We start from the raw sequence: 25,018 nt of genomic DNA on the forward strand, positions 1-25,018 counted from the left end.
AACTTGAGGCTCCTAACTCCAGACTCTATCACAGCCCACCCCAATGTGAGTCGCTCAGCAGAGCCAGAGGTTCCTAAGGTCTCACCAGTGATGGAACGAGCCTGATGTTCCTGTGCTGATTCTTCCTTCTGTCGTTCTTTTCTTCCCTTTCCCCCCTTTCTCCTCAGTTCCCAGACCTGAGGAAGAATCATAGGGTCCTATATTTAGAGCTGGGAGACCTCACAGAGGGAGACAAAATAGTGGAAAGGGTGTTCTGGACTTGGGGTCAGAAAGTCAAGTTCCTGCTCTTACCGCTGGAAATGTTTGATTTCTCTAGGCCTCTAGATGCCCTCTGAAGTCCTTTCTAGCTTCTCATCATATGAGTCTAAGATAGCAAGTCAGCTTCACTTCTATGTGCCTCAGTTTCCCCATCTGTAAATTAGAGGGTTGGAACAGATGCCCTCTGAGTTCCTTTCTACCTTCTCATCCTACGATTATCTGATAGTCACTTTCACCTGTACCTCAGTTTCCCCACCTGTAAAATGAGAGAGTTGGAAAAGATGCTCTCTGAGTTCCTTTCTGCCTTCTCATCCTATGATTCTATGATAGTAAATCACCTTTACTTCTATGGATCTCAGTTTCCCTGCTTGTAAAATGAGAAGATTGGAATAGAAGCCCTTGAGTTCCTTTCTACTTTCTCATCCTATGATAGCAAGTCACCTTCACTTCTATGGGCCTCAGTTTCCCCACCTGTAAAATGAGAGGGTTGGAATAGATGGCCTTGGGGATCCTTTCGATGAACTACAATTATTTAGTTCAACTTCTTTATGTTTAGATGAAGGATCTGAAGCCAGAGTCAGTCACCCAGTAAATAATAAGAACGGAGAACTGAACTGTGGTTCCTCCAATCCCAGATCTCTTCCCAGTGGAAGTCTAGGATCCCCAGTGGGGAGGCCTCAGATGCTGATTACAGAGCACTCACAGACCAACTACTTCCTGACAGCCTCAAGGATCTCCAAAGGGTGTGAAAACAGAGAGAGGGGCCAAGGGAACTCCTGGCGAAGCATCAAAAGCTCTGGCTCAGGACGGGAGAGCAGCCTGGGAGGCTGAGTGGATTTCCCATCCCCCACTGAAAAATGGAGGGTGGAAGCCAAGAATAGAGGAGGACTTTCTGAAAGGAAGGGAGGGCGGGTCCTCGATAACTTCCCCAGGAGGTTGAAATCACCTCACTAGGGCTTTAGCTCTAACTGTTATAAACCCATGCTTCCGGGCACAGGATCCCAGCGAGTGTCTGGCATTCGGAGCTGACCTGAGTTTGAATCTCAAGATCTGGGGAATCTAAGACGAAAGAGGTGGATCCTTTCTGGTCTCTGGGCAGGGACTGGATGGGTAAAGAAGTTCTTCACCTCTATTTGGTGGCCTGGACCCTTTGAGCTGCCTGTCAGCCTAGGGAGCTCATCCAAAATCATGATTTTAAATGCAGAAAATCAAATGCACTGGATTTCCAAGGAAAGCAGCTCTATTGAGATAGTTGTCTTTTTTTTTTTTTTTAAAGTTCACTCACTCCAGGTTAAGAGGTGTAGATTAGATAAACTTTGTGGTGACTTCCAGCTCAAAGACTCCAGTATTTCTAATTATGTGGGTATGGAAGGGTTTTATTATCACAGCCCTCAGTGATTTTGTAACTGGCTTCTGTGGGCACAAAATTCCTCCCTCTGTGGCCAGGGACATGGATTTAGAACTGGGAGGCTCCTTTAAGATACAATCAGTTGGGGAATCTGAGACCCAGATAGAGGAAAAATGAAGATGAAACAGATACGGAACAAGAACCTAAGACTCAGTCCTTGGCCCACAGACATGTTCCATTATCTACTGCTAGTTAGTTGCCTTTCCGAGAGAATGAAAGCTCTTTGGGTAGTTCTTGTATTCCCTAGCACATAGAAGGCACATAATAGCCTCTATGAACCCAAGATCATCTTCACACCATGATATGGCTTCCTGGAAGAAATCCCACAATAATCAGAGCTTAAGAGTGACTTCAGGTACTCTATATTCTGCAATGAAATCCATATCCAGTATAGAATGGCTTCTTAGACTGGAGAGTGGGGGATCTAGAATTCCTGAGTTCTAACCCTGCTCTTTAATGTTCCAAATAATGTCATGTGACCCAGGGGAAGCAGCACATTCAGGTAGAATATAAGCTCTTGGACGACGTTCCTTTTCGCATCTCCTGTGCCCGATTCATGCTTGTTGAAATAATGAATGAAGGATGATTCAGAGAATTGAAGCCCTCTGGACTTGGAATTAAGACAATCTGGGCTCCCAGCCCTGTTACTTATGAGTTTATGGATGTAATAGTGAGCACAATTATAAAAGCTCACATTTCTATAGATTTTAAAGATTTATAAGGTCCGTTCCTCAGGAGTATCACTGCCTCCGTCTTCCAGACGAGAAAACAGAAACTAAGAAAGATTATAGTATACTTAAGGCCTCCCAGTTCATCAATGACAGAATCAAGACTCCAATTTTCCTTCTTCCACTATCTTAACCTTTTTTGAGCCTCAATTTCTTCATCTGTAAAGTGAAGGCAACATCACAAGACCCTTCCAGATAGAAATAGCCTTACCCTAGGTCACAGGGGCTTAGATGTACACCAGAAGACACCTCATTGGACGCTTAATGCAACCTTTTCTCTTTACAGAAGAGGAAACTGAGTCTCAGAGAGAAAAGGCCTTGCCCAGAGAATAAGTAATCAGGCCAAAATTTAGCCCTAGGCAAGTTGACAACAAATCCCAGCAATCTTTCTATACTGCCTCATCACAAACCCTGTGCTCAGTTTCCACTTTTAGAAAATAAGGAAAGCCATTTTCAAGATTTCTATCTGAAAACTGATGGCTGTGCTCCAGGGGGCAAACCAATTCCTCCCTCCTCTACAAAGCCTTTATGGGCTGACTGCTCCAGCCCAGACCGATTGGTTCCCCCCTGACCTTCTAATATATATATAATTAAAGCTTTTTTATTTTCAAAACATAAGGATAATTTTCCAACACTGATTTTTGCAAAATCTTGTGTTCCAAATTTCTTCTCCTTCCCTCTACCCCCTTCCCTAAATGGCAAGTAATCTAATATATGTTAAACACGGTAAACATATATGTTAAATTCAATATATGCATACATAATTATACAATTATGCTGCACAAGAAAAACCAGATCAAAAAGGGGGGGGGGGGAATGAGAAAACAAAATCCAAGCAAACAATCAAAAAAAGGGAAAATGCTATGTCATGCTCCACACTCAGTTTCTAAATTATTGATAAGGCTGGACCTCATGGGGTATCCCATTATTCTCTTTGCTGACCACTGTTTTCCATGGTTTTCTTCCTCACTCTCCATTAGACTGGCATCCCACCGAGGACAGCACAGGGCATTGCTTCAGAGGTGAAGAAGGGCAAGGCAGTGGCAGGCAGATGATTTGGCGTCTGGCTCTCCTTCTTAACTACCTTTTCAATCTTAGCCATGTTCTTCCTCTTTTCTGAACCTCAGTTTCCCCAAATGTAAAATTATATAATTGGGCTCCATCTCTTAGAGAGAAGGGGTACCCTCCAGAAACTAAATTCTATGGTCCTAAAGTCATCCTCTATCTTGCCCTGCCCCCACCCCCCAGACAGGACCAACAATAAACCTCTAAATTCTAAATATAGATTGACTTTCACAAGTCTTATGAGTGGGGAAGAGAAAGATTTTTTAAAAATCAGTTTGTGACTCTCACCTCCCACTTTGGGGAGCACTTCAAGGTAGCACTTGTGTGGGAATGGGAGTGGGAGGTGGCAGTGGGCAATGATGATTACGCCAAGAGCTCGCCTCCCTCTCAAGGTCTGAGGGACCACGTGGATTTAAGCTGCCTCTGCCTCTGCTCCAAAGCTTCTACCTCTACCAGCTCCTTCATGGGATTGATAGAGAGGAATATCTTTGTCAGTATTCTGTGCTGTAACTATTACACTCGGGTAGGAGGATTGATTGAGATCCAAAGTGCCTGAAAGTTGAGAAAAAACGTGATATCCTAATTGGGGCCACTCTGGCCCCCAACTTGACTTCTCAGTCTCTGGGATGTGAAGTTCTAGCTTTGGTTCAAGCAGACGCATTCAGTGCTTTCCCTTTTTTCCCTCCCCTCAGTCCAATCTTAGAAGATCAGAGGAAGAAAGAAAGGTTACATGGACACTAGACTTGAGTTCAAATTTTGCTCTTCTAGGTGATCCCTTTTCAGTGTCCAAATCTGTATAATATTGAGACAATGCTGCCCTTATAGTCACTCATCTCTACTCAGCCATTGAAATGTGGTCTGACATGTCCCGTCTCTTGGGGTGTTGAACTTTGAAGGGATCCAGGGGCTGCAAGAGGGGGAGGTTTAGAAGGGAGGGCATTCCAGACCTCAGGAACAGCTTGTGAAAAGGTGTGAAGAAGGAGCGTGCAAGCTTTGAAAGAAATGAAGGTGGAACAGGGACATTTACCAGGATTGGGGGCCCAGTCTGTGGAAAATCTCCAAGATGGAACATTGGGTGTGAGGAGAGGGGCTGTGCTAGAACATGGAGTAGACCCTTAATAAATGCTTGGTGATTGATTAAGGGAATAGCAATTAGGCCTTTTAGGTGATGGCAGGGTTTAAGAGTGGGAGAACTCATTGCTGTGAGTCATGGGACAAATTAGTTTATTTTCTTGGACTCGGTGTCTCCATCTGTCAAATGATGAATTCAGCCTAACAGGGACTTCCCTCCTCCCAAAGGAGATTAGCCAACAGGGGGTGAGTTTTCCGGGGGACATCATCCTCTTGAGTTCTGATGGTTCCCAACCCTGGGTCTCTAGAAGAGCGGGGGTGGTACTGGGCCGGAAGTGTTTTGTAAACTATGAAACCTCAGAAAAATGTGAGCTGGGGTTATTATTAGCCCCGATGACAAGGACCTGGGTGTGCTCCCCGACCTGGGCAAGTTAGATCATTCAATGTCAGCCTCTGGATGGGGGTGACTCAGCTTCTAATCACGGGCATCTCGGAAACACCTCTTGCTTGATTCTTGTCTTTAAGACTCCCTAAGCACTCCAGAGGCATGAGCTGGCAACAGTAACCCAGTGGTATGTGCAAGTGAGGAAACTGAGGCTCTGGTGTGTTTTTATGGCACAAACAGCTGTGGGTTGGGCCAGGGCCTAAGGTATTACAATCTCTGGGGAAGGATTGCACAGGCAGACTTTGCTGTACACAATAAACACATCCCTGGAAAGCTGAACATGAAGACATCAGAAGCCTCTCAATGAGGGCCTTTCCTAAAGGGGAGAATCTCCTTCTGTAAAGAGAATGTCCATTCCCTATCTGAACCCTCTGTGTGGCCAGTGTTTCTCAAAAGGAAATATCACACCCCGAGGCATGGCCAGGCCCTTGTCCCATGTTCTTCTTCCCTTATGTGTCTAATTTTTCCTCCTTTTTTAATTCTAAAAAAGTTTTAGTGGTGCCAATTTGTTTTGAAAGAAGAGCCAAGAAATGTTACTTCCGTCCCTTCTTTGCAAAGGTGGAGACCTAGGGATGTGGAACGTCGTATACCTTGTCAGATTCATGATAAGTTTTGTCAAATGGCTCCTTTAGCTCTTCTTTTTTAGTGTTAGTTACAAAACCTGGTAAAGGGAAGGGGAGGGATACATTCAGAAATCGAGGTGTTGTAAAAACAAAACTATATAAATTAAAATGTATCAAAAGGTTATATATATATATATATATATATATATATATATATATATATATATATATAAAAAATGATGTCTTTTGGTTGTATATCACATTCATTTCCTGATATATCCCTCGACCTTCTCTCCCTCCCCTGACCAGGATCTTTCTTTGGTATAAAAGAAAAAAACAAGTTAGAACCAATCAACATAACCACAGCAGGCAAAGTTTCATACCCATAGCCTCCTACAAAAGTACTTCCCTTATATGTCTGGGTTCTATTAGGAAGAGGGTCCTAGTCCTTCAGCTTAGTTTCCCTCTGGCTTTTTTTTTTTCTTTGCAAATTTCAACAGGATAGGCTCAAGGTGTAGAATGAGACATGTTTCCAGACACAGCCAATGGGAGGATTTGTTTCCTTTGGCTGGACAGATCTGTTACAAAGGCTTTTGCTTTTCTTTTCTTTTTTCAAAGATGAGAGAAGATGAGAGGGAGGAAGGAATAGTGAGAAAGTTGAAAAAAAATGAGTAATCGAAGCATCGTTTTTTAATGTGCAGAACACAAAACAAATAGGATAGCTTTGAAAGTGACATGTTGAATCTCTTATGTAATTAAAATGAAAAACGAGGAGAATGTAAGAAATGTTTGAAGCTTTACTTTTAGCCCTTCCCCTCCTCCTTTCGACATTGTATATGAAAATGCTGTTTATTTTTCATTTAATTATAGGAAAAAAAAACACTCCCTTTTCTCCTTTCATTCTCTCTTCTTTAGCTACCTCATTTTCCATTTTCTCAGCTGTCTCTCTCATTGCCTCATAACACCTGTGAGGCCTGAGGCCACAGACTTCCCTCCCCCAGCCTCAGATTTCTCAAAAGAGCAATACCTGTGCAAATGCTTCCTAACTGTGGGCATGGCAGCTATTGGCAATTAACCGTGATAATAACTGACAACACAGGGATGAATTAAATTTAAAATTATTTGAGGCTAAGGACATGTGAAGGCAAATCTGTGGCTCCTATATTCTGTCAGAGCTGGAGGACCTTTAGAACAGGGGCTGACAAGGCCTGAGGATAAGGGATGTCAGGGCCCAGAGGAGTCTTAGAAAAGGGGCTGTCAAAACTAGAGGTATGTTCAGTATGAGTCATTAGAGAGCATGTACTTCAATTGCCAAATTTTTTTTTGAGGAAACAGATCCAAGGAAGGAACAGCAAGTGACAGACAGAATTGGTACGTGGTCCTGATGCTCCCTGTCTAGGATGCCAGTCTGTCCTCTGGTTCCACTTTCTCTTTCTCCAGTTTTTTCCAGAGGAGAAAAGAGGACCTTGGAGCAGATGGTGTCCATAAGCAGCCAGAGCAGGGATTCTTCTCCTCAACCCATATGGCCTTCACATTTTTAAAAGCACAAAATAACATGTGCAGAATTACAAAGGAAACCAATCATTTTGAAATAGTTATACACACACAGACTGCGTGTGATGTGTGTATAAATATTTATAGTTTAGGCAAAGATCTGAATGGGACTAGGTTTTTCTGGGTAGAGATTGCAGGGGACAGGATGTGGGACAGGTCTTGCTTGTGAGCCTCAGGTGGTTTAGAATGGTGAACATGGGTCTCCAGCTCTGCATTTGGAGGCAATACTTCAGACAGAACTTTGTGCAGCAGTGTGCTCCCCAAAAGAGGCCTCCCAAGTGGTTAGGCCATTCTGACCCCAAGTCCAGTGAATGCAAACCCTGCTTCTGCTCTCCCTTCACTTCCTTCTCCCTATTGGGCTCGAGTCTCCCAAAGGTTACTTTGCCAATATCTCCCTGCCATGATGGATCGCTGAGATCACAGGATTTGACGATCTGTGATACCTTGACCAAATCACTCGAGCTCATTGAGCCTCAGTTTCCCTAACTATAAAATAAAGGTTGGACCAGATTGGCCTCTGCAGGTGTCAACCCTATGATTCTTTGCTTCATAGTTCTGCTTAGGCCTGACTCTGTACTGATAGTGGGGAATCTCAATTTCCCTACTAATTCCTGAGCTTGGAAACACAATGTCCTTAGGGGAAAAAAAAAATCAAGGCAACTTGAATCCTTTGGAATTGTGGTTCTAAGATGAAACAGGTTTCTCAATCTTAAAGGAAGAAATAACAGGTTTATCCAGATCAAAGCATGTTCTTCCTTTTTGGGGGGAATAAAATTAAGAGGGATATCTTTGTGTGTATATAGTCATGCTATACACATCTATAGTAGACTTTGTCTTCTCAATGAGGAAAGAATTATATAGAATTATATATAATATAATCATATATGTGTATATAAACAATTTAAAAGAATTGAAGCCTATAAATTTTTTTTAAAAATGCATTTTCCAAAAAGGAAAGGACCCATGTATGCTGAAATGTTTGTAGTAGCCCTTTCTATAGTGGCAAGGAATTGGAAACTGAGTGGATGCCCATCCGTTGGAGAATGGCCGAAAAAGTTATATATTATGGTACATTATTGTTCTATAAGAAACAATCAGCAAGATGATTTCAGAAAGGCCGAGAGAGATTTGCATGAATTGATGCTGATTGATTGAAGTAAAACCAAGAGAACATTGTACAGTAGCAATAAGATTACACGATGATCAATTCTAATGGACATGGCTTTTTTTTTTTAATTTTAGTAAGTTTATTTTTTAATATACATTGCTTTATGAATCATGTTGGGGGAGAAAAATCAGAGCAAAAGGGAAAAACCATGGAAATGATAAAAAAAAAAACAGAAAAAAAGAAGTGAACATTACATATATTGATTAACATTCACTATCATTAGATCTTTTTCTTGGGATTTAGTGGCTGCTCATCAATTAGGGAATGGCTGAATAAGCTGTGGTATATGAAGGAAATGGAATATTATTGTTCTATAAAAAATGAAGCTGACTTTAGAATGGCCTGGAAAGATTTTCATGAACTGATGAGTGAAACAAGCAGAACCCAGGAATGCATTGTACACAATAACACAAAGAGTGCGCTGATCAATTCTGATGGACGTGGCTCTTTTCAACAATGAGGTGATTCGGGCCAGTTCTAATGGTCTTGTGATAGAGAGCCATCTACACCCAGAGAGAGGACCATGGGTATCGAGTGTGGATCACAACATAGTATTTTTACTTTTTACTTGCTTTTTGTTTTCTCATCTCCCCCCCATCCCCTTTTGATCTGATTTTTCTTGTACATTGTAATTATTGTGGACATATGTGTAGAAGAATTGCACATGCTTAACATATATTGAATTACTTGCTGTCTGAGGGAAAAAAAGATTTGGGACATAAGAGTTTGCAAGAGTAAATCTTAAACTATGCATATTTTTTGGGGGGGAAAACAAAATAAGGTGATTCAGGCCAATTTCAATAGACTTGTGATAGAGCCATCTGCATCCAGAAAGAATAGTATGGGGCCTGAATATGGATCACAACATAGTATTTTCATCTTTTTGATTATTTGCTTTTAATGTTCATTTTTCCCCTTTTTGATCCGATTTTTCCTGGTTCAGCATTTTACTTTTTGTTTGCTTGCTTTTTGTTTTCTCATTTCCCCCCCACCCCTTTGATCATTGTTATACAGTGTGATCATCATGGATGTATGTATAAAAGAATTGTACATGTTTAACATATATTGGATTATTTGCCGTGTAGGGGAGCAAGTTAAGGGAGAAAAAATTTGAAACGTAAGTTTTTTTTACAAGGGTGAATGTTGAAAACTATCCGTTTAATATTTTGAAAATAAGATATATATATATATATATATATTTTTAAATCTACTACCCTAAAAGAATGTATTTTCCAAAAGAATTGAGCTCTGCTTAAGGGCCTCCCTGGAGCTGATGTTTCCTTCTGTCTGTGAATAGAGTTCAGATCTCTTCATGTTTGAGAGATTGCACAAACTTGCCCCTCTAGCATCATTTCCTATTCTCAATATAACCTACACTCCAGCAAAATCGGACGACTGTGTCATTAGGATTGCATTTCCTTACCTCCCTGCTTTTGCTCCAGCTATTTCTGATGGCTGCAGTGTCCTTACAGCCTTTCTTGAATTTCTAGCCTTTCCTTAGTTCCACTCACATTTCACTTTCTCCAGGAAGCCTTCCTCGACTGTTCCAGCTAGTAAAGCCCTTCTTTCTCAGACAAGAGGGTACACATTGCTTCCTCCCTTCTGGGCCTCCCCTGAATTATTTTGTATTGTTATTGTCTTATCCCACTATTAAATTGTCGACTTCCTGAGAGCAGTGACTATAGCTTATTAAACTTTGTCTTTTTCAGTCCTTAGCATGGAACAAATTGGTGGACACTGAAAAATTAATGAATTGAAACGAGTCCCAGTTGTCTTTCTGGGGAGGCGATTGGCTGTGTGGGTGGACTTAACCAATTAAGTCTTTCTAGTAGTTCATGGAGAACATAATACAGAACACAGTGATGAAATACAACTGGGGAATCAGGATTGGACTCTTGAAGGGAGCAAAGGGTTCTAAGCAGAGGTGGGGGGGGACATCATAAATATGGGGAAACAGCCTATAAAAAAGCTTGGAGGTAGGAAGGTATTTGTATACATCAGGGCTTCTTAAACTCTTTCCATTTGTGACCCCTTTTTGCACAAGAAATTTTTACTTGACTCTGATGAATCAGCATATATGACAGGTATACAGATCAAACACTTAACGATAGCAGATTATAATTGTGACCCCCACATTCAGTTACAAGACCCCATATGCGGTCACAAACCAGTTTAGGAAGCTGGGATTTACATGAAATCACCAGGATGGGCGCCACCAGTTCAGCCCAAGAGACAGTTCCCAACCCATGGGAGCTCGGGCAGCTGACGGAGGCGAGCGCGCCCTTCCTACAGCAGTGAGGGCACAAATTCCCAACTCTGTGCTTCTTGGAGGTAGTTTGGAAGCTTGTGGGACTTGGGAGTTGGGAAGGTCCAAGTTCAAATCTGAGCTCAGATATTTCCTGGCTGTGTGACCCTGAGCAAGTCCCTTCACCCTCTTTGCCAGTTTCCTCTTCTGTAAAATGAGTAGGAGAAGGAAATGGCAAACCAAGAAAACCCCAAATAGGGTCAGGGTGAGACAGCTTAACGACAACATGATTTTGTTTGCCGTTTCCCGTGCCACAGCTCAGCACCAGCTGATGGCACTTCCTGCATGTCGCAGCCCACACACAGAGGGAAGCTGTCGGGGAGCCTGCTGGGACATTGCCCTACTCTGGTCAGGTTGCCCCGGGAATACACAGCTCAGTGTTGAGGGGGACCATGCCACTAAAAGTTCTGGAAACCCTCTCGTGCAAGGGAACCTGAAGACACTGGGGACATTCAGGTTGGAGTACTGCCTTTGAGGGCAACCTGTTTCTCCTGTCTTCACTACTTCTGTTCACGGTATCACCTTTCTTATCGGAAGCGTGGGTGACCTCTGGCTTTGGCCTCTTGTTCCTATCACGGCCCAACAGCAGAGGGGGTGGCCCCTTCCCACCCCCTGCAGAGACCACAGCAAAGGCAATGATGGGGAGCCCAGCACCCCTGGCCAGAGGCCCATCTGAGGCTCATCATGGTTGCTTGGGGGTTGGTCCTGGGAAGCACCCCCAGAGAGCTCCCCACCCTTGGCAATTCTAAATGAATCCAGGAAAGAACTCTTTATTATATCCCATAAATACACCACATTCAATGCAGTACAACGTCCCTCTGACCCCAGTGGGCCCCAGCCCTGGGAGGCAATCCTGCAGACCTCTGACAGAAGAGAGACATGAAGAAGCCCAGAAGACCCAAGACCATACATGGGGAAGCCCCCGTCCCACGAGTGGCCATTCTTCCCCCAAAGCATATCCGGGCCCACCACCCCTGCCCTAGCCCATCTGGGGACCTAGGTCCAGACTGCCCCACCCATCGCCCATCTCTTCTCAGCCATGCTGCAGCAAGGGAGACAAATGGGAGGTAGAGGAAGGAGGGAGTTTCAGGGGTTCCCTTCTCTCCATACTCTCTACTCTCTGTGGACAGAGACAGACTCAGATGAAAGGAAAGAAAATCAAACCCCACACCAGAGAAGTGCAAACAGTTGGAGGTGAACACCCCAAATTCAACCCAGTTCCTGTTGGGGTGCTCCCCCCGGCCCTCCAAGGGAGGCTCTGCGCCCGCTAAGGCCACCCTGGGTTATGGCTAGTCCTTCCCATAAGGCATAAGAGAGCAGGGCTCCGGCCCCTTCCCAGGACTGCTACAGTGCTGCTGAGGGCCCCAAAGCTCCCCAAATCCTTCCCAGAGCCCAGAAGGGACCGCCCTGCTACCTTCCCCCATCTCCACGGAATAAGGCAGGATGTCCCTGGCCAAGAGATGAGGCTGCTGTGTTGGGGAAAGGAGTCCTGGCCTCGGTCTCTCCTTCTGGGTTTAGCTTGGTGAGAGAGGGAGAGGAAGGTGGGAAGGGCTAGTCATTGGAGAAACACCAGGGAGAGCCCCAATCCCAGTGTGTATGGCTACAGAGAGGGAAGCTGGCCCTGCTCCTGTCTGCCGGGGCACAGGGTTCCAAGTGGGTCCTAACCAGAAGAGGACAGGAACAGGGCAGGGGGGCCCGGCGGAGGGAAGGGGCTGGGAGTCCTTGCCTGCCTCCCCTGAGCCTCTGGCACCCCAACCTTCCCTGGCCCGCTTCTAGAGACTTCCCCAAGACTCAGGCGGAGGGAACTGGTCCACGTCTCCCATTTCGTTGTAGGTCTGATCCCCCATGGTGAAGGTGAGCTTGTACCGGAGGCGGACTTTCTCCTGGGGGAGCGGAGGGAGAATCAGAGGCCTCAGCACATGGAAGGGGCGGCGGCAGGGAGCGGGGGGTCCTGCGCTGCCCCTCTTCCCTGCCCCATTTTACAGAGGAGGAAAGCGAGGTGCAGAGGGTCAAGCCGAGTGTCCAGGCCACGGACTGGGAATAGGTCTCCTGCCCTTGAGCACCCTTACCTTCTGGGGGTTGGCAAGCAGCAGGACCTGCGTGATGGCCGTGGGGTGGACAATGGGGTTGAAGGCGGGCAGCTCGGTGCCTGAGGGGGGCTGCAGCTTCACTTTCATTACCTGGGGACACAGGACAGGGCAGTGATCCTTCTGGCCCTACCCCCCTGGCCAGAGATCACCAAAGGCCTTCCCCTGACACCTGCAAAGCTTTCTCTTATTATGGGTTTTAAGGGAGGCCTCTGGGCCAACATCCTCAGGGAACACACGTAGAAACTGAGGCCCACCCAAGGCACCCTCCTCCTGTACCCATCCCTGACCATTCCTCCCCCCACCAGGTTGTTACCTTGGGGACAGCAGCCTGAAAGACGATGTTCTGGATCGGCTTCGGGGCAGTGCTCAGCATAGAAACCACCACGACCAGCACGTCAGGCCGGCCGGGGAGAGAGTCCCGAGCGAAGTGGAAGAGGACGCGGAAGCCGTGCTGGTCATAGACAGTCACGGGCAGGACGCTGCCTGCAGCCAGGGCGTGGGGACAGGGGAGAAGAAAGCGGGTGGGCGCTGGGGAGGGCAGCCTCCAGTCCCCAGGGCAGCATCCCAGAGCGGGTGAGGGCCCAGCTTAGTGCTTCACCCTCCTGGGGGGCCAGACTGACCCCAGCTCTGACCCTCTGCAACTGTCTAGACAAACTATGGACTTATGCACCAAGAGCAAGGGTTGGGGTCCCTCCCCCAGTGGACAGGGGCTCTGTTGGCTCCCTTACAGCTGAGGGGGTATTGGACCAGGGTCCTTCAGGATGGGTCAAGCCTGTGGCACCCCAGCCCTGCCCTCACTTACTGGGTCGGATGGACTCCAAGGGCACAGTGACGTTGGCCAGCGAGATCTCCTGTGCTAGCTCTGGGGGCCGGGGGGGGCCGGGGGGCTCACAGGAGCCACTGGGAAGGCGGAGGGCGGCCGGGTTCTGGAGGGTCACGGGGGGGAGCCGAGGGGCAGGCTGCTGCTTCTCCCTTCAGAGAAAGGAGGCAGGGGGTTCTCATCTGCCTCGGGCTGCAGGGAGCCTCATTCCTCTGTATCCCCACACTCCCGATGCCAGACTATGTGTCCGTGGCCCCTTTCCCCGTGTGCACCCCAAGAAGGTGCCCACCTTTTCCATCTCCCCTCTCCCCAGCACACAGCAGGTGCCTCAGTCAGTACTCGGGGATGCCCAATGGTGCCAGACATGGGGCGGGCACCAAGGGCGCTCAGGCCCAGTCCCCTTCCATCCCATCCTCACCACCGCACTTGCTGAGACTCCGGGGGCAGAGACTGCTGCAGCAGCGTCTTTCCCAAGAGGTCCAGGTCATCGAGCCCGCTGGAGGACGATGGCGGCACGGGGGGCAAGGGCTGGCTCTCGGCTTTGGGAGCTGCAGCGGAGAATTCTGAGCTTTCGGATGACTGCTTGGCCAAGGCAGAGCACATGTGGAAGACAGAGAGAGGGGCTGGAGGGCCACTGACTCCCCTGCCCATACCGGGGGAAGGCTGGGCCAGTCGGAAGGATGCTGAGCAGCCCATTCATGGTCAGAGGGGACACGCCACCTCCCTCCTTGGCCTGGGCTTTCCCCGGGTGGCCAGACCCCCGACACTCCTCCCCCTCCTACCTGGAAACTATTCCATCCTCCATTGTCCAGGCTTGGGGCTGAGGTGGGTGTAGGATCATTGAGGCCTGAGGACAAAAGGAAGGCAGGGAGTAAGAAAAGGGTCTGACTAAGGAGGGCTGGTGCTCCAGAATTGGAACTCTGGTGTGCGGGGGAAGCCTGGAGGACTTCTGAGAGGCCATTGGGGTGGAAGGTAGGGCGTCAAATAAGGGCCCCATTTGTTGATTGAGGCCCAGAAGGGGCTTTCAGCAGGGCTCCCCTGGCCCCGTGGAGGGTAAAGGGCAACGAAGGAGGTCTCCCCCAGAAAAGCTGCTCACTGTGGGTGTCCCAGGAGCTGGAGAGCTTCTACCCAGTCATTCCTGATGCCCAGGGCCCTGCTGAGGGCACCGAGTCCTCCCGACTCCCCTCTGAAGCCCCTCCTGGGCTCCCCAAGCCTTGTGTGGCAGCTGCTGCAAACAGCATCCCCCCATGTTAGAGGAGGAAAAAGCCTCATGAAGCACCAAGTGCCTTGCTCTGAGCTGCAGGGCTCACAGACGGGGGGCTGGAAGTGACTCTCTCAGACTGCCCACCAACTTCATGATTCCCAATGTCACTTTATTGGGGTTGCCTTTGTCAGGGCCAGGGGCCTTGCTCTGCTGGGAGCTTGGGGGTGGCTGGCTCACTACTTGTCATAGAGGGATGCTGCAGCCAAGGTCCTTCTCAGCCACGGAGGGCCAGGAGTCATTCCTCATCTGTAGAATTGGCACAGGGATGGCTTCTAGCCCCCCTTGCATCACTACGCTGACATTAAGGCTAACCTGCTACACTCTCATTGCGGTCGGTTGCCACTGCTCTCTGGGCCCAAGGCTCAGCTGGCCTCACAGAGAGGCCTCCAAAGCAGAGTGGCCGGCAGGCACCCACAGCTTCCTCCCTCCCGGCTCAGCTTCTCAGGCCCAGCTGAACCACATCTTCCCCTTCCTTTATTTCTACTCATCGCCAAGTCCGAACGCCGGCAGGAGGAAGGGGAAGCCTGCCGGAGGCTGGGGCCCAGCCCCCTTTGGCCTTGAGGCCCTGCACAGAGCTGCCCCTGGACGACCGCTCCTGCCTGAGGCCAGCCGGCCCAGCTCAGTGCCACGGGCAGCACAGAAAGAGGCTGTGGCCCAGCTCGGACCCAGTTTTAAGGATGTGAATCTCCTCTAATTGAAGGCTGGATTCAGGAAGGGTGGCTCCCCCCATGGGCCTTGGGTTCCTGACCTGTAAATTGCCAAGCTTTCTGCCCAAAGATTCACCACCATGTTTTCTCCCGTCTATTCAGGTTGGGAGGCCCGATCCTGGGGTCTTGCCCACAGGACCAAAGACTCAGCCCTACCCGGGCAGCCTGGACCCAGCTCTGCCCCAGAGCTCCCTTTGGCTGCAGAGGCTTCAGGGAGAGAAACCAGAAGGAAGCAGCTGCCATCTGCCAGAGGCCCTGAAACATAAGCAGAAGCTGCCCAAGGACCCTGGCTCCCACCCCACCTCAAGGGGAGGCCTGGCTCTGCCTGCTCCGGTTCCCAGGGACTGGGAGTGTGGGGGCGACACCTGCCTCGGGGCTCACAGTTCCTGCTGCTTCATGCTCACCAATGGGGGGGGAGAGGGACTCAGCCGGCAGTCCCCCATCCCAGACAGGCAGGGACCAGGGATTCTGAGCCAACAAGTCACCTCTGCCCTCCCTGCTTCTGGCTGCTGTTTGTTGCCTCCAAGCCCATGAAGCCTTTCCTGAGTAGACAGGGGAGCAGTTTGGAGAAAACTGCTTTTGTTTTTGTGGGGTATGTGCCAGGCTAGACTTGGGGGCTCTGGTTGGGGCTACTAAAGTCCCTAGCCCTCCATGGAGGCCTCTTCCCTCAGGCCTCTCCAGCAGGCCCTCCTGGGTCTGACTCCCCCCAGCAACACTTGGAGCTGGGTTATGTTGCTAGAAGGACAAGAGCAAATGGACCCCACTCCCTATCAGGGCCCAGCAGGGCCTCCCCAAGTGTCTGAATCCTGGAGCTTAGCCTCATACCCCTGCCCCTACTAGGAAGCAAGGCCCCCCCCTTCCCCCCACTTCTTACCTAGAGACATGAGTTCATCATCAAGCAGGGAGAGCGAGGTGGGCTGCTCTGGCCTGGCCAAGCCACTGGCCAGGCTGGGGAGGGCCGGGCCAGCTGAGCCTGCTGGAGGCAGGTCCAGGCCAGAGAGGTCTAGGAGAGCAGAGGTGCTACCTGCAGGGAGGAGACAGCAGGGCCCTGAATGGGGAAGTCGTGCATCCTAAGAGACTGTGTGTAAGTGGGAAGAGAACACTGGTCCTTCATCTCCCCCCCATCCCTGGGATCTCCCTGCCACCTGCAAGTTCCGAGCTGCCTCTTCTTCCTTCTCTGTACCTCCCCTCGGATAACCCTAGCTCATCACTGTGCCCTCCCTCTCCCGGGGCTCACCGAGGCCGTCCCCTTTAGTCTGCTCACCTGGAAGACGGCCAGAGGCTGGCTCCCCATTGAGCTCTTCTCCCTTCACTAGCTGCTGATAGAGGTTGATCACCTGGGTGAGGTTGTCATTGGCCTGCAGGATCTCCGCTGGGATTGGTCAGGAGGGAGGGATGAGAGGAGGAAGGTAGTCAGGGTCTCTCCTGGCTACACTCCTCCAGGGTTCAGTGCTAGGCTCTGCACACAGTAGGTGTTTGCCTCCGGCCAGGAGAGCCAGGGCTGCCCCTCTGGAGCTGGAAGGAGGCCCAAGTCTGGGCCTTCCCAACTTGTGAGTTTCTCCTGGGGCTCCAAACATTTCTGATTATCATCCGAGCGTACCCTCCAAGTTATGTATGTTTACTCACTATGCCCCTTGTACTCATAATTATCCACACCATAAAAGGCATATGAAATGTAAATAAAAAAAGGAGTGGCTCAAAACAAAATCCTATTGAACCCTGCAGGGGACGGGGGACCAGTGGGGAGAGGTCTGCCCATAGCCAAATTTTGGAGCCTCCTCTCTTGAGGTGCCATTGGCCCAAAGCAAGGGGCCGGGTCTGTGCTGGCCCCTTGTGGCTGGAGGCCCAGTGAAGGTGGGATGGAGCTGCGGGGCTCACCCAGGGCCTCATCGTTGTCCTCGGTGTCACTGGCCAGCCTGAAGAGCATGGGCCTCATGCGCTCACAGCGCTGGTACAGCTCCTGCAGGGGTGCAGGAAGAGAAAGGGGAGCTGGAGAGGATGTCCCGGTCCCAAGGGGTGCCTGGGGACCCTGGGAGCGGGGCTTCACCTTCATGAGCTCGTCATTGCTGTCTGAGGACTCGCCCTGGCTGTAGTTGGTCACCATCTCCGTCAGCAGCCTCACGTTGTTATTCACCTCTTCTATGGCGCTGACCCGCTTAGAGATCTTCTCCATCCGCTTCTGGTCCTGGGGACAGACCAGGTGAAGGCTGAAGGCTTGTGTGGGCACGCCTGCGTGCCCGGGGGACTCCTGAGCTCCCTTCTCTGCCCCATTAGGGAGGCCCCAGCTCAGGGGCACTCGGTAGGTGGGACAAGCCTGGGTTCAAATCTCATTCGCCTTTCCCGATGGGTCAGCAAGGGCCAAGGTGAGACGGTGTGAGAGCCATCCCCAGAGATGGCGAATAGTGTGCCAAGGAGAGAGTGTGTGTGTGCATTTCCGGGGCCCCTCCCCAGGACTCTGAGGCAGCGAGCCCCTCCGCCCCCACCCCTGTCTGGGGGAACATGCACTGTGTGGTCACCTCCTGGACCATCTCCTTGATAAGCTTGTTGGCGGCTCGCAGGTCCTCCGGGTGGGAGCTCTTGAGCAGCCGGGCCAGCATCTGGGGACACAGCACAAAGGGGGTGTGAGGGGCAGGCCCCCTGAGGCTTGAAACCAAGAGACTCAGCCAAGGGCAAGTGGGGAGGGGCTGCAACACTTCAAAGGGGGAGGACGTTCCTTGGCAAGGCTAGACAATCTGATCTGCCCGGGACACGGGTCAGAGGAAAAGGTGGATGCTGATGGGGCTGGGACCCCTCCCTGGCCACTGGCCGCAGCCTCAGACTCCGACAGGCCCTCACACCCTTCCCAAAGCAGGGAGGGAGCCGCAGCCTCCTCACCTTGGACTTCTCCTCATCTTCAAAGATCCCGTTCTTGGGCCGCGTGGGGGGTGCTAAAAAGGGGCTGTCATCAGGGAGCTTGGGGTCGATCTTCACAATCCCTGTGGGGGGCAGCAGAGAGATGGGGCTGCTGTGACCGGGCCCAGGCCAGAGAGGCCCCCCCCGGCCTGCTCCTAGCCGTCGCCAGCTCCCCCGTACCTTGCTTCTTCAGCATCTGGTAAGCCTCGGCGATCTTGACCTCCTGAGGCAGCCCCAGAGTCCAGCTGTAAAGCAGCTCCAGAATCTTGTCTTTCACCTTGTCGGGGGTGCGGGTGCCCAGGTACTGCCCAGGGAGGAGGAAGAGGAGCCCTGAGTCCTCCAGCTCCGTCCCTGGCCCCCCCATGACCCCAGACCTGGTCTCTGCCCCCACAAGTCTCTCAGGGGCCCTCCGGTCCTCGGCGCGTCCCTCAGGGCCATTCCTTCTCCCAAGACGGAGGAGAAAGAGGAGGGAGCTGGAGGTGCTCAATCATCTCTGCTGATTTGTGGAAGGCGCCGGGGGCCCGGGGGGTGGCACAGAGGGGGATACATGGGATTGGGGCAACAGAGTGACAGACAGGAAGGGAGGGAAGGTGGGGGAAGAGAAACAAGGCCCCGTCTCAGCACTGATCCCGTGTGCCTGCTGGGGCGGCCCTTCCTCCCGGGTCCCCAGGCCCGCCAGGACAGAGGCCCATGCCCGTCTCCTGGAACCCACCTTCGGTGATACCACCTTGATGAGCTCGTTGAGAAAGCGGAACTTGCCGACCTCATCATGGAAGCGCTTGCCACAGTTCTTCATGCACGTCTCCAGGACCTAGGACAGGGCAGGGTCAGAGGAAGCACTCCATCCCCCAGCCCCTTTGGAGCAGCAGTCAGGGGAGGCTCCTCCCGGCGGGCACCTCGGTCCCCTGCTCTCCCCTGTGGCCTCTGCGGACCAAGGGCAGCAAACTTCAGGGCTCAGTCCACAGGAGAGGAGAAAATGGACCTCTCTCCTAGCGTGAGAGGCTGGGGGCTGGGGGCAGGGCAGGGCAGGTGTGTCACTGGCTGGCCGGCAGTGACTGTGATAGAAAAGCTCTTGCCCTGGAGGCCGCCCCCGCCTCTCTGTCCTACCAGGCCCCTGGGCTGCCCCCTTTGCCATCACGCCCGCGGCCAGCTTGGACCCCATCCTCGGCTCTCCTCACCGTCAGGGCCTGGGTCGCTTCCCATTCCTGGGGAGACTGGATCTTGTGCGCCAACAGCCGGGTGGCCAGGGGCGGCCTGCGGGAGAAAGAGGGGAGCTCTGAGGCCGGGGAAGGGGGGGAAGGGGACAAGTTCTTGTGGGGGCAGCATGTCGGGGCTGCTGGGATTCAGGCCCTGCCTCCCCCACTCGCTTACCCCTCCAGCTCCTTGTTGAGCTGCTCGCAGAAGGCGTCGATGCTGTCCCAGTCCAGCTCCTTGTTGAGGGGGTTGGTAGCTCTGTCTGCACCACAGGGAGGAATCAGGGAGCGTGGTCAGGGACCAGGGTTTCCCGGGGCCCCTCACGCAAGGACGGCCCCTGCCGGAGCCCCAGGGTCCTGGGCACGCTCAGCGGGGGGTCTGGGATGGCCCCCGGCCGGAGCCCTGTGACCCTGCGGAAGTCCCCTGACCTCTCCATGCCGCTGGTGGCCCTGCCTGCCTCACTCACGGGGCCGCCATCACTGGGAGTCGGGAGTTTCAGGGATCGCTATCGGGGGCCTGGCCCCCAAGCTGGAGACAAGGGTTATTCCGTTGAGGCGGTCGGCTGTGCGGCGGCCAGCTCGGCCTCTGCGAGAATGAGCGGGAAGGCCCGGAGACGCGGGGGGGCCCGGAAGCCCTTGGCCCCCCGCCTGGCCCGGCCTCAGCTCCCTCCCTCAGCTGCCCGATGCTGACGAGCCCTCAGAGGGTCTGGCTCTAGGAGCTTCTCCCCCCCCCCTTAGGAGCGCAGACGCTGGGTGCGGGGAGGGGCTGAGGTCCATCCCCAGGAGCCGGCCCAGGCCCAGACCCCAGGAGCTCCCTGACCCCGGTTCCAGGAGCTGACAGCCCATTTCCCAAGTGCTGGGGAGGGAGAAGCCCAGACAAAGCCCGCGGAGGGGGGGGGGGCAGGGAGAAGCCCAGAGATGAGTGTCACCTGCTCGGGGACCAAGGGGCAGAAACGGGGACAGCAGCCGGCAGGGAGGCGTGGGGCTGGGCGGGAGGGGCAGAGGCGGGATGGGGGTCACACAAGAGCCCTCCCCCAATGCAGCGCCCCCCGAGGGCGCCTGCCAATCCCAGCCCCGCCTCCCCCCAAGTTCTTCCCCTGAAGAGGCGCTCGGGTCCTCCCCAACCATCCCCCCAGAGCTGGGCTTCCAGGCCCGCCCCCTCACTCCCGGGGCCTCCCCTCGCCAGGGGCGCGGGCTCCCCAGGTCCGCCCCCCCCCCGCAGGGGGAGGGGCGGAGACGAGTGCCGGGGTTCTGGGGGGCCGCGGAGCTTCAGAAACCGGGGGCAGCCCAGGGACCGGCAGGCGCAGCTGGGAGAGCCCCTGGGAAGCGCCCGGAGGGGAGAGCAGGAAGCGGGGAGAGCAGGAAGCGAGGGGACACGGGCTCGGGCGGGGGGAGGGGCGGGGATCGGGGGGGGCGTTTGGGGGTCCCGCAGGTTTGGGGGTTCTGGGGCATTCAGGGCAGCGCATGAGAACAGAACGAGGGAAATTCTGGGGCGCTTCCAGGGGAGGGCGCCCCTTTCTGGGGGAAGACTTGGGGGTCCGAAAGCAGACTGAGGGGGGAGGCTAAGCTTTGGGGGAGATTCGGGGGGCACTTTCTGAAGGCCGCCTGAGGGGGGGGCGGCGCGTTTCTGGGGGCAGCTCGGGCAGGGATCCTCGGACCCGTTTAAGGAGGAGCCTCCTGAGGTGTCGGGAGAGGGTCCGGGGGTCCCGAGAACAACTCGGGGAGTCCCTCTGGGGGACGTGGGGGAGGGGCCCGGCTCCCGGTTCCGCTTCCGGCCCGGCCGCGCGCCCGCCCCCCGGGTGGGGGGGGGGTCACTCACTGATCCTCGACTCCAGGCTCTCCGGCTCCATCTCGGGCTCCGTCCGCCGCGGGACCACGCGCCCGCCCTCTCCGGGCTCTCGCGAGACTGCTCGGCCCCGCCCCCGGCGGATTAGCAGATCATCGAGCACTCAGGCCACCCATGAGAGCGCGCGGCTGCGCGCCTAGAGCGCCTCCCGCACGACCATCGAGACGGACCGGAAGCGGGCCAGAGCGTCAAAGGCCAAACGGCGCCCGCCGCCTCTCAACGGCTTCCCTCTCCTCCCGGAGGCCTGGAGCTGAACGGAAACGGAGGTCCCGGAGGCCGATACAGGCACCATGGACAGCCGCTGTGAAGGACTAGAGCGTCGGGAGAGGACAGTGGCCCTGGGAACCCCAGCGGCAGCTTCCGGAAGCGCAGCCAGCGGCCATGTTTAATCGGGGGCCCATCAGACGCACTTCCGTCCGTGGGTGAGCAGCAACTTCCGGTTGGAGAGCACTAAGGGCCGAGCGCCGGGGCGGGACTTTCTAAAGCGGGCTTCCGTAACTCCTCACTTAGAAAGATCCGGGCCCCGGACTTCTGAAGCCGGAAGGGCCCCTGGAGGCTGATCCAATCCCATCCTTTCTTACAGCTGGGGAAACTGAGGCCGGGGGAGGCTAAATGACTTACCCAGGTCCAGCGCCCATCCCTGCTCTGTGCCAGTCGTACCCAGCGACTTTTCCAACAATAAAACTGGCTTTAGCCCAGTAAGCGAGAAGCCCTTAGCGGTAGCTTCGTTGTGAGGAGGGGATGTCCCCGCCTCCTTCTCTTTACACACTCTGGGGGTGGAGTCAGGAAATCCCGAGTTCCAATTCGGCCTCAGACGCTAATTGTGTGAACAAGTCGCTCCACGGAGGCCTGCCTCAGTTTGCTCATCTGCGAAATGGAGAGAATAATAGCTACACCAAAAGATCAACAGATTAAAAAAAAAAATTTTTTTTTCTAACAGTATTTTATTTTTCCAAATACATGCAAAGGTCGTTTCATCTTTGCAAAACTTTGTGTTTCATTTTTTTCTCCCTTCCTCCCGAAGACGGCAAACGACGTGCGGTTCTAACGTTCTAGTTATTATTAGCTATTATTACTTAGTATTCTAGTTCATGTTCGTCATGCAGCACGAGAAAAAAAAATAAAAAAAAAATAAAAATGAAAAAGTTTTTAAAAATCAGATCAAAAGGGGGAAAAAATATGAGAAAGAAAGAAAAAAACAACAACAGAGCTGAAAATGCTATCCTTTGATTCCCCCTTTCAGTCTCCACGGTTGTATCTCTGGATGAGAAGACAAGATTTGTAGACCTTTGCAAACTTGAAAATGCTATAGAAGTGTCAGTGATGATGATGAAAGAAAAGAAGAAATGGCAGGAAGAATCAATCATCCCTGGTGGCACTGGATCTGGGGCCAGGGTCGGCCTTTCTGGCTCTCCTTCCCCGACCGGGCGGTTGCAGGGTGCCTCCTCCTCTCCTCATCTCCCTTCCAGGTTTTTCTTTGTCTCTCTCCTCTGGCTTGCTCTTGGTCGGGGCATTCTTTTCTCCATTGGCTTCTGCCTGTTGAGGAGAGTAACCCTGCAGGAATTTCCTTCCTGTTTTGTAGGCTTGAGGAGCTGATGCAGGAAAGGCCCAGGAGAGATAGCCAAGCCTCAGGAGTGCAGGGTCCCAGGCAGAAATTTCCCCAGGGCAGAGAAATGAAGCCACGTGGAAGGGAAGAACCTCAAGGGGAGGGGGAGGCAATGCCATGATTCCAGCGATCAGGAGGGATCCATGTGGTTTCACAGAGGAAGAGCTTTCCCAAACTTGGAGCTGCCCAAGAGGAGAACGCCAGCTAAAGTGGACAGTGCCGTAAAATATCCAAGTCTACTGCTTGACACATAGTGCTTAATAAATGCTTGTTAACTGACTGACTGATAGAAGCAACATAGAGAACGGTACTGTCATTGGGACACCCTTCCTCTTTGGCCAAAAGATGCCTACTCAGCCATCATTCCACACCCAGTTTCAGTACCTATGTGCCTCCAAAATGTCCTACGGGCAAGAAGCTTACCTTCTTCTTATGGGGGAAAGTAGCATAAGGCTAGGTGCTATATACATATATATATATATATATATATATATATATATGTTTTCCTTCATTTGATAAGTTTAATACATATACAATTTTCTTTTAAAAAGACAAATTCAAAATCACCTTTTAAAAATGCTCATTCTCTCTTTCTTCCTAAGGAAGTCCTAGCCCTGGCATTAAGGTTTTGTGAAAACAGGGAAGATATTCCGTCCAATTTGGGAGGCACTTGATAGAAGGCTATAAATCTTCATAAGTAAAGGGAAGAAGATGCCAGTTGTTCCAGGTAGATGGGGATAGAAATGAAAACAGAGGACAAAGGGCTGTGCAGGGAAGGAATACAAGACAGGTTTGGAGTGCTAGGAAAACAGGCATTCCCACAGAGTTTACTGTCATCGAGTCTCAGACAAACTGACTGAAGAGTGGCCTTCCCCCATTTGGCCAAGAACCTAGAAGTGGAGCAATAATTCCCTCTTAAAAGAGAAGCGATTTGTGGTTCAAAGAGTTCATGTTTGCACTTGCCCATCTAAGAGGAGGTTGAGAAGGATTGTTCCATGCAAGCAGAGTCCCACTAGTTCTGCAGCTAAAATGTATCCCCCATCTCTCTCTGTCTCGCTCCCCCCTTCTTTCTTCCCTTTTCTCTTGCTTTCTTATCCCCCCATTCTCTCCTTCCTCCCTCCCTTCCTCTTTCCCTCTCTTGCTCTTTCCCTCTCTCCCTCTCTCTGTCTCTGTGTCACACACACACACACACACACACACACACCAGGATCCCAGCTAGGTGGAGGATGTGTTCTAGAGCTCTTAAAGATGCTGAGAGTGCCAATGACTGCTCCAGCACAGTGCCCAAAATCTGCTTTTTTTTCTGTCTGAGCATTAAGAAAATCCCGCTTTGGGTTAAATAGATCAAAGAAGATGCCCGTGGCAATATACCAATGGAAAGGGAAGGGCCATTGTAGTAAAAAGACCTTTTAAAGTATAATTTTAAAGTATCTGTCTGAAACCAAAAGTAAAGCATCCTAGGCAATGGGAATGTACTAGAAGGTAGGTGGCCCAGTAGAAAGACTGCTGAACTGATCGTTGGGAGTCCTGCTTCAGATTCTTAAGAGCTGTCATTTCACATCTTCAGATTCAGTTTCTTCATTTGTAAAACAAGAAAAACAGTAGCACCTATCTCCTAGCTTTGTCTTCAGAGTCAAAGTTAAAATGTATAAAGTGCTTTGTAAACAAAGCTCTCTCTCTCTCTCTCTCTCTCTCTCTAAATGCTATTAGTACAAGTATAAGCTTTCCCAGTAAAGACAGCAGTAAAATAAAGATGTTCTCCTTGCTTTTATTTGATATAGTTGTAGAAATGTTAGCAATAGCAATTAAGAAGAGAAACAAAAAAGCCATAAAGAGAAACAAATAAAAGACAACTGTCCCTTTTACTCATGAGAAGATGGCTTATATAGAAAATCCTAGGGGAACAAAGATAGTGATACAATTAATAGCTTCAACAAAGTTGCAGATTATAAAATAAACACCAGCAACCTTTCTACATAGTAACAAAAATCCAAGAGGCAGAACAGATTAAGTACAAAATGCATAAAATATTTAG

At 51.4% G+C, this 25,018-nt stretch overlaps 1 protein-coding gene across 1 annotated transcript; it reads right to left on the reverse strand.

Moving 5' to 3' along the window:
* Positions 1-11,308: 11,308 nt before the first annotated feature.
* On the reverse strand, positions 11,309-22,119 carry GGA1 (golgi associated, gamma adaptin ear containing, ARF binding protein 1). Its single transcript, XM_031941183.1, has 18 exons — positions 21,999-22,119; positions 21,351-21,627; positions 19,710-19,794; positions 19,517-19,592; positions 19,051-19,149; positions 18,519-18,642; positions 18,321-18,421; positions 17,963-18,043; positions 17,494-17,631; positions 17,325-17,406; positions 16,711-16,818; positions 16,321-16,470; positions 14,258-14,322; positions 13,894-14,054; positions 13,458-13,627; positions 12,969-13,138; positions 12,635-12,745; positions 11,309-12,448 (listed from the first exon to the last, which is right to left on the reverse strand). The coding sequence occupies exons 2-18, from the start codon at positions 21,379-21,381 to the stop codon at positions 12,338-12,340; spliced, it is 1,863 nt and encodes a 620-aa protein (XP_031797043.1). The 5' UTR covers positions 21,382-21,627; positions 21,999-22,119; the 3' UTR covers positions 11,309-12,337.
* Positions 22,120-25,018: the final 2,899 nt, after the last annotated feature.

This window comes from Sarcophilus harrisii, chromosome 5, assembly GCF_902635505.1.
Source record: "Sarcophilus harrisii chromosome 5, mSarHar1.11, whole genome shotgun sequence".
NCBI lineage: Eukaryota > Metazoa > Chordata > Mammalia > Dasyuromorphia > Dasyuridae > Sarcophilus > Sarcophilus harrisii.